The sequence below is a fragment of the Enhydra lutris genome, unplaced genomic scaffold (genome assembly GCF_002288905.1).
Source record: "Enhydra lutris kenyoni isolate GAN:26980312 unplaced genomic scaffold, ASM228890v2 scaffoldscaffold26, whole genome shotgun sequence".
Taxonomy (NCBI): domain Eukaryota; kingdom Metazoa; phylum Chordata; class Mammalia; order Carnivora; family Mustelidae; genus Enhydra; species Enhydra lutris.
This window is the reverse complement of record NW_019154110.1, coordinates 22,573,940-22,583,237: the sequence shown is the minus strand read 5'-3', so window position 1 is coordinate 22,583,237 and position 9,298 is coordinate 22,573,940. Positions and strand designations below refer to the sequence as shown.

The 9,298-nt window shown below is 51.2% G+C and overlaps 1 protein-coding gene across 2 annotated transcripts in view; it reads left to right on the top strand.

Annotated features, from left to right (window-relative positions):
* The first annotated feature begins 1,795 nt into the window (after positions 1–1,795).
* LOC111151570 (insulin like growth factor 2 mRNA binding protein 1) overlaps positions 1,796–9,298 on the top strand; it is a 40,065-nt gene continuing 32,562 nt past the window's right edge. For both annotated transcript variants that reach the window (XM_022509643.1, XM_022509641.1), the window contains exons 1-2: positions 1,796–1,970; positions 3,187–3,247. In XM_022509643.1, the coding sequence (XP_022365351.1) occupies positions 1,796–1,970; positions 3,187–3,247 (236 nt within the window). The remainder of the gene's footprint in view (positions 1,971–3,186; positions 3,248–9,298) is intronic.

Sequence of the window (9,298 nt, the reverse complement as noted above, 5' to 3'; positions counted from 1 at the left end):
CGCGTGGACCGCGCGTCCCGCTCTCCGCCGCCTATCCTGGACTCCCAAACGCGCGGCGAACTGCCCCCTCCCCCACCGCCGAGACAGGGTGCGACCGCCCACGTGTCGCCCCTTGCCCAGTCGGGTCCGTCCCTCGGGCTCCCGGGGCCGGAGGATCCGGAGCGAGTTGGTCAAAGGCGAGGAAAAGGACCAGGGCGGATCCGCTTCCCCCCTCCCCAGGAACGGGCGGGGAAGGGGCCGCCGCCCCCTCCTCGAAGCTCCCGCCCCTCGCTTCCCTGAGCGCCGAGCGGAAATTACCCCCTCCCCCCGCGGGTCTGACCTGGGGACGTGGGCGGGGCTTCAGCACTAGGCCCCCCGCCCCCGGCCCCTCTCCCGCCTTCCCGCCGGGATCCGAACGCTGCACCCCAAAGTTCCGAGACCCGAACCCGGCTCTGGGAAAGCTGCGGTCGCCGGCCTGGGTGGGGCGGCCGGAGGGGACTCCACCTGTCCGCCCCCGCGTCAGGGAGGGAGAAGGGGAGCGTTCGGATCCCCACCCAGTCACTCCCTCCCTGAGACCTCCCCCTTCGGTTCGCTCGGGTCTGCTCACGCTACCACTCCTCTTCCTCCTCTCCACCCCTCCCTCTCTCCTGGGGTCAGCTTGGGCCGGAGCCGCGCGTTCCGCCCACCCCCCCAACCCAGGACCCCGAGACGGTCTCGTTCGGCGGCCGGAGCCGGGTGCGAGCCACCCTTCTCCCGTGGGAATCCCGAAACATGATTTCCTGCGGACCCCTCGTTCCCAGCCGCGGTCCCCCGTGTTCCTAGCTTCCCGGTCCCGCGCTCGCAGGGTCCCCGGGTCCTGGATTGCCGTAGGCGGGGGAGTTTCCTAAGGCTGGGGCCGGGAAGGCCGAGACCCCTCACTTAAAAATCTAGAAGAAAAGCGCCTTTCTTTTTAAAATCATCGGCTCGCGCGACCCCCGCCAGAAGACCCCAGAGTCCTCGGCTTCTCTTTGTCTATCTCGGCCGTCCCCTGCCTGTCAGTCGCTAGCAGTTAACCGGGGTAGGGTGGGCAAACTCTTCCCCCCCGCCCCAGACACCGCACGAATAAAAAATAACCGTACGTTTTACCCATAAAGAGGTGGGAGATTCTGGGCCCGACCACCCTCCCCCAGCCGGGGCCGGGGTAGGGGGATGGGTGGGGGCGGGGCGCCTCCCTAGGGGCCAGATTCTTGCCAAGGGGGAGGGGGCAAGGAGAGCTTCGGGAACGCACCCCCCCACCGCCCTGTTCCCCCCCCCCGGGGGTGAGTTGAATGTCTTTCCCCCCCACACCCCCAGGCTGGAGACTGGTGGGCTGGGCCGGGCCGGAGGGCCGATGGGCCCAGAGGCGTCGGGGGTCTTCCCGAGCAGGGTGGGTGGGGGTTTTCACCACGTGGCTTTGCCTTTTTTTTTTTTTTTTTTTTCCGCTCCATTTTTTTCAAGTCGATTTTATTTAGAGGCGGCGCCAGGGCGGCCGCGGAGAAACGTGACACACCAGCCCGCTCGGAGGGGTTTCGGACAGAAGGGAAGGAGTCGCGCCGCGTCGTCCGCCTCCCAGCGCGCCGCGGGCACTTCTCCCGGGCCTCCCCGAACTCTCCCGCGACCTCTGCGCGCCCTCAGGCCGCCCTCCCCGCCGCGGGCTCCGGACAACTTCAGGGGTGGGGTGCGAAGAAAGTTTGCGGCTGCTGCCTCCGGCCTCCCGCCTCTCGGCCTAGGAGGCTCGCCGCCCGCGCCCGCCCGCTCGGCCTTGCCAGGGACCGCGTCCCGCCCCGAGACCGCCACCATGAACAAGCTGTACATCGGCAACCTCAACGAGAGCGTGACCCCCGCGGACTTGGAGAAAGTGTTTGCGGAGCACAAGATCTCCTACAGCGGCCAGTTCTTGGTCAAATCCGGCTATGCCTTCGTGGACTGCCCCGATGAGCACTGGGCGATGAAGGCCATCGAAACTTTCTCCGGTAAGAGTGCACCCACCTCCCCGGAAAAGCCACAACGAAATCCCCGAACAACGGAGACCCGCTCCTCTTCTCTCCTTGCCCGCCAACTCGTCGCGCTCCGGCCTGCGGGGCTTTTGGCCTCGGCATCGACCCTCCGCCCACCTCCTTCGACGCCCCCTCCGTTCCCCCCCACTCGCCCCTCGCGCGGAAATATCCCGGATCCTTTCACCCCTTCCTCCCAGCCCCAGAGCAGAAGCTGGAGGCTTTAGTGGCCGCCCCTACCCCCCACCGACGGGGCGGGGGCCCCATTGGCAGTGTGTGTGTGTGGGGGGGGTCCCCACTCAGGCGGCCCCCAGTCTGTGGCCTTATTTCCACGCCCGCCCCTCCCTATCTGAGGCTGGACCCCCTCTTCCTCGGGCGACCCCCCCCCAGCGCGAACACCCCCCGGCTCCCCTTCCTCCGCCCTGGGCCTTTCCTGGCGGGGAAGAGGTCCCCCCGCTTCGTCCCCGATGTCCCGGGTGCCCAGGGGGGACTGCAGGCTTCGGGCAGGGCTGGAGAGGAAGGGGGTCCCGCCTCCCGCCCAGGGCCTGGGCTTGAGCCATTTTGATTTGAAAGTGGGGCGTGAGCGGGGTGGCGCGGCGGCGGCGGCGGCGCCGGGTCGCCATGCTGCTTCCCGAGACGCCCAGGCTGGGTCGAGAGGCGCGCGCCGCGGCCGCCGGGGACCCTCCCCGCGGGGCCCGGCTCCGCTCCCCCAGGGCCTCTGCTCGCCACCGGCCCCGACAGGTGAGCGCCCCGCCGCCCCGAGCCCTGCTCCGCGGCTCGGCAGAAAACTAAAGTTTCATTTTGCACCCCTCCCCCGCCACACACTTTGGGAGCAACGGGGAGCCCTTTCTCTCCCGGCCCAGCTCCCCACCTCTGGGAGCCGAGTAGGCAGCCCACACACCAGACGCTCTGGTCGCCCCATTCCCATTTCGGGCTCCCGGAGCGATCCACTACCCCACTAGCCTCAGTGAGAGAACGGAACAAAACGAAAATTAACAAAACACAATAACGAATTTATAGATTCCACCATTCCCAGAGCGACCGTTTCGCGTCTGGCCACGGAACCCACTGCCTGGATCCCTAGACAGATCTCCGATCCCAGTAACTCCTGAATTGCCCTCTTCGCCCTTTTCCCACCCCACACTCGTTCCAGTTCTTACATTGCCTCTTTTTTCTCTTTTCTTTTAATCTTTAGGGAAAGTCGAATTGCAAGGAAAACGCCTAGAGATTGAACACTCGGTCCCCAAAAAACAAAGGTAGGAAAGGGCTCTTTGAGAAGGGAGGCAACCTGGGGGCGCTTAGAGGCTGTGTGAAGGGGTCCATAGTGTCTCCAGTGGAAGAAACCCATTACTGGCCTTCCCACCCCCAACTCCGGATGTTGGGGGCAGGGAGGGAAGATTGGCTAAGATCTTGTAATGGGTGGTTTACAGCTTGTAAAAAATAAGCCGGGGCTGGGGTGGGCTGAGAGATGGTATTTGGAGAAGGAAAAGGGAAAAATCAATAGAAGAGAAACCTTGTGGAGTTTGTTCAAGGTGTGTGTGGGGCCATTTTTGTGGGGAAGCTAAAATCTTTGAAGAGTTCCAACTCCTGGACGTTTCTGCAACTTCTAGCAGGGCTCCTTTTCTCCCCCCACCTATTCTTTAGCATAATTCTTAAGTGGATGGGGGGGGGGGGGGCCCCCTTCGACTTCCTTGGGGAAGGGGAATGAGTTCCTGCCTCCAAAAGATTTCCCTTGGGTTTGTGTTTTTGGATTTTTCCCCAACGGGCAAGGGCCCCCCCCCCCCCCCACCCCTACCTCTGGTCCCTTACATTACAATCTTCCCTTCCCAACTGGATTTTGCAAAGAATATGCTTTGCCTGTGCTAACCCCCCCCCCCCACAACCCTCACTCCTTCGGTCCATTGTTACAAGGGGACCATCTGGGGTGAGAGCTTTGTGTTCAGGCTGTGAGCTGGGGCTCTTTGGAGGGTCTAGAACTCCCTGGATGAATAGTGAGAGAGACAGAGAGAGAGTGTGTGTGTGTGTGTGTGTGTGTGTGTGTGTGTGTCCCAATACTTTTTTATTCTTAATTAAGCAAAGTGGGGTACCTCTATCATGTTATCCCCAAATCTGATTCATGGTGGATTTCAGATCTTTCATTGAACTCTGGCTGGGAAGTATAGGGGCAGAGCCTTTCTGCTTTCTCAAATCTGACTTTAACCATATTGACAGTGTAGAATTTTCCCTACTGTTGCAGCCCCCAGGAACTCTTTGATCTTCTTGTTCCTCCCTCCCCTCCCTAGGTGTGTTCTCCCCCTCATCTCAACTGGAAACTTGCTGCATTTAGAATAATCCTGGCCTTTTCTGGGTAGGAAGGTGGAGGTGGGTGGCTCTGTATGGTTATTTTATTTTATTTTGTTGAGGCTGTGAAGTTTTAACTATAAAGTTTAAGTGAGATAAAAATCTGTTCAGTGGGTTCAGCTTAAGATATTTTAAGTTAACTTAGAACTATTGTATCTATAGATGATCAATATGGCTTGTAACTATGTTTATAGAGCCTGTGATTTAACGTCAAGTACTTCAAATACTCTTATTGGAAAGTCAATTAGAATTAGGAGTAAAGAGGCAATAAAATCAGAGGGAAGAAAAAAAGTCTTATTTATTATTTGGAAACATTTCCTGGAGATAGGACTCAGCGAAACATACTGACACCAGTAGATTTATTGAGGAGATTGTGGATATTTGAACTGAAAGCTGAGTGTTTGAAACATGTTGCTGAGAAATGTCCAGAATAACTGGAATTCTGACATCTGTGGGATTTTTTTTTTTCCTTTTGCTCTTATGGATGGTTTAAATTTTAAAGGGAATGAAGTGAAAGCAAGAGAAATAGTAAAATGTGATGAAATGGGACCCAAAACATTTATATTTTAATTTCCATGGTGTTCTGTATTTATGGATCTTTTCCCCTAAGCCATCTGCTTGCTTTCAAGTCATTTTCAGGCTCCTTCTTGTTCCCTCCAAAATGCATTACTTAGGGCGCTTTTGAGTTGGGAAGGGGATGGGATATGTGAGAAGAGGGGGGTACAAAATCTTCCTTTCCACATCCGTATTAAATTCCACCTTTTATGTGTGCTCCCCCTCCCTAAAATTTTTTTGCGCACTGAGTCAGTTGTGTGTGTTTGTGGGGTGGTTAAGAAGGCACTTCATTTTTCTAGACTGAATCAATTTTTGAAGTTTTAGGATTAAAAAAAAGTTTGTTTTCATGAAGTAAGTTTGCTCTATCATTTTGTGTTCTTTGAAGGAAGCATTTTGTGGTATGTGTTTTTAGTCTGTCTGAAAACTATTTTTTCACTTGGTCTGTTACTGGCTTTTTCAATCTCATGGATGTATAGAACAGGAACTAGTTGATTAACTATGACTGATATATTTTGAGCAAAATGAACGACTGTGCATATGTATTTTGTATGTATATACCCTTGTTTTCACTGTTTAAAAAAATAGAAAAGAAGTAACTTCTTGATACACTCAGTTCCACATGAGTTATGACTTTAAACATTTCTAAGAGATGCATAAAAATCTAACAAACTAAGTGTTCCTGTTTTTTTGTTTGGTTGTATTTTAGAGGGGGGAGGCAAACAAAAGGTAATATTAACAGCGGTTACCTTAGCATCCTCTGATTTTGAAGTATTCATTTATTTTGTTCTAACTTTGTATCTCTTTGATATAATTTGTACCTTTTTAAGAATACAAGAGACTGAGCAGTATGCATTTAAGCTGAAAACATTAATTTGAAATTTTAAAATGTATGATACTAAATTTCTCCCACCTTCCCAAACCCTCTCTTAGACAGTGTTGGAATTTGGGCCAGCAGTTTTGGCTTTTTATTGAGAACTTGTATATATTCACTGTCAATATTAGGACAATGGAGAAAAGCCAAAAGCATTTTTTGAATCAGTTGTGGAAGGGGTTTGTACTTATGTTTTGTTTTGAGAGGCACAAGAGTAGTTAAGGTAAGGGGGGGGGGGTCCCATTTTAGACTTGTTTATTTTAAGAATTGACTTGGTTTTTAAAGGAATTAAACTTTTGTTTCATTTGCCACTGTGTGTACCTTTTTCTAGAGGAATGTGACCTAAAGATAGCTTACCTACTGTCAACTGCTGTCATCAAAGTGAAAGGTGTTGCTGTTAAGAAAAAAATGCAAGAGTTGTACTGCATTTCTGTGCATGAAATGTGTTCGGCTTAAAAGACGAATTTTCTTAGGCAGGTTAATGGTTGTTCTTTTCTCTAAGCTGACTTAAAATGAGGTGGACTAAACACTTTAAGTTTTCCAGGTATAAAAAAAAAAAAAATTGGTGTCAGAGCCATAGAAGAGTGAGAACTCTCAGAAAGGGCTTAAAGTTTATTCTGATTTTACAGTTTAATTTCCTAAAGTTAACAGCTTTGAAAATCTGTGTGAAGGGATGTCTTGTAAGTGGCAAAAATACTATTTTAAATTTTAAGTGATTTGCTCTGAAGTAATTGGATCACTAAATGTTTTCAAAATAAGCAAAAAGATTCTGCCTTCGGAAATGGACTTGTCTTTAATGAAAACTGTTCTTAGGGGCTGAAGAAGGGGGTTAAGAAGCAAGGGAATGTCTTAAAAAAACAACAAAGGAATAAAAAGTACTAGAGTGGGAGAATTCTTAGGCACTTTTTCTTTAGTGGTTGTAGTTGAAAGATACATCTGACCTGTATTCAACCAGTAAGCGTAAAGTAGAAATAGTTTATGACACTTTGAGTAAAAGTTTTCGTATTAGGTTAGTTTTTTTTTGCCTTTCAATAAATTTAAAAATAGTTGCTTCTTACATTTTTCTGCACTGTTTGGAAGGAAGATGGAAATCAGTTCACTCATCTTCATTTCCACCTAGGAAGTAGATCTTACAAATTCATAAATTATGTTTTCTTCACTGCTAGAAAATCCCTTAACTTGTTGTCATTTAGTGCACAGTATTTCAAGATGCTTTCCTAAAGGACAGTGGTATTTGACTGTCCATTGGAAGAGTGGTAGGTTTCTAGAACCCTTTATTTTCTAACCCAAAGTAGAAAGATGAAAATTTTACGCCAATGCTTTCTCAGATGGAAAACTTTGGGGGAGAGAAGGGGAAGAAATTCATCCATCACTAATTCATTCAAAGTATAATTAACTGTCTAAATGTAAAGTTTTAATGGTACAGCTTTTGGTGGAAAAGGAGCAAAACATAATTATGTTTTAGAGATGAAATACATGACATTAGCCATTAGAAGAATCTTGATTCAAGGGTTTTGAAGCTTCTAATCTTTTTAAATTACCTTAATGTATGTGATTTGAATCTGTTTTATGGGTTTGGCTACTTTTAAGGCTTATTTTTTTTTTTTAAGGGTTTTGTCTAAACTTCAGTGTGTAATAGCGAGTTGATACCACTGAGATAGGCGAGTAAATACGACTTTAAAATCTTTTTTAAGATTTCAGATCTGGTGTAGTTGAGTGAAAAGGGGGAAGACCAGCAAGTGCTGTGTGAGACTTGGGGATGTTTTTGCTGAAGATAGACATTGGTTATCTTTCTGTTGGTGGTGACGGCAGTGGTGGTGGTGTTGTCATTAGAGTAAATGTATGAACCAAAGGCGTTTGAAGAACAGACATTTTGCCAGCTGTTAGGGTTTGAATTCCGTCTTGTTCGCTCCCCATCCTCTTGAAAGATTCTTAAAATGTAGCTTTTAATGCTTTCCAGAAAGTGCAGTTTAGAATTTGGGATGGGAGTGTTAGGGAGAGAAAAGAGGAGGAAAAAAGCAGCAGGGGAGACGGAAGAGATCAGACGAGTTAGTCCTGGGTTGGAAATTCCAGACGGGGGAGAAAAGAGAGAGATGGGGGTTGGGGTGGAATTCCCGCTTCCCTTTTAAAGAGAAGCGGCTGGAGGCGCACTGCGACCCGCGGGAGAGGGGGTCGCAGACAACAGCTTTGGAAGACTGGGTGGGAGACTGGGCGTAGGGCAAGGCTCCTGCTGCTGTCGGAGTTGCCCGCCTTGCCTTCCCCTTTTCAAAAAGCAGAGAAAGTCGCGGCGGCCCTGGAGGCTCTTCCTGTAGAGCCCTCGCCCGCCCGGCTGCCCTGCCCCTTCCCGGCCCGCTGTGGCCCCCCGCGGCCCCGCAGTCTTGGCCGGCTCCGCGCGCGCCCCCGCGCCCCCGGGTCCCCCGCAGGGCTGCCTTTCTCCGGGTCCCCGAGACCCCCGGCCGCGGCGCGCGGGCAGACAGCCTCGCCCCGGTCCGGTCCCGAGAGCCCCAGATTCCCGACCTCGCCCAGGGACCCCCAGATTCCCGACCTCGCCCACGTGGAGCGTTCCCCGGCTGCGAGCGCAGCCCCCTTGCAGCGCCCCGGCTGCCTAAAGACCTTTGCATTCGAAGGCAAAAGCTACAGGCCAAGGCGGAGTGGAGAGGGTTGGGGGGAAAGGAAGGGGTAAGGAGAAAAGAGGGCGAGAGGTAGAGAGAAAATGGAGGTGGCATAGTGGTCGCCTTCTCTCTCCCCGGATCCGAGGCCCCTTGGCAACGGGGCACAGAGCTGCAAGAGTTAACAGGGTCCAGTAATCTTTAGAGAATGGCTTCTCTCCACGTCCCGAAGGCGGACTGAAACAATAACAGGGGGAATCACAGCCAGAGGTTCTGGGGTGGGTTTCATTCGTGTTTTAAAAGAGACACAACAGGTCCTCCGGTGGGCCACTGACTGGGCTTGGAAGACTTCTCTCCGGGTCCCAGCCAGTGTTTGACTCCTTGTGAACATCAGATTTGCACACTAGTTACACCTGTCCCTAGCACACATTTCCTCTCCTTGCCCACACCTTTTAAGATGCCTGTCAAAACAAAAGAAAGGTCTCAAAAAACAGGCACTGGAGAGAGTGCATGCTTTTTGGTTACTGATAAAAGTGATATGGTTAGCAAAAGTTGGGGGGGGCGCGGCTGTGATAAGGTGCCATTGCAGGGAAGGCTCTGCGGTCAGGAAGCCGCTCAGCCCCCAGTGCGCTAACTCCATTCCATAGAAGAGCACAGATGTCCTCACAAATTTTGTTCAGAGGGGACTGTGGGGTTCCTTTTTTTTTTTTTTAGTGAGTGGGAGGGGTCATCCTGGTATGGAACAGGCTAAGCCAGCTTTGTAAGGCCTGTTTGCAGCTAGTAGGTTTGCAATAAATAGTGGAAGAATGAAGGCAGAACAGGCTGGAACAAGCTTTTACCCTAATCACAGACCACTGAAATACAATGTATGTGGGTTACAGGAGAAAAGTGGGTCCTCATTTTAATACAGTTGGAGAAAACCTGATTGGAAA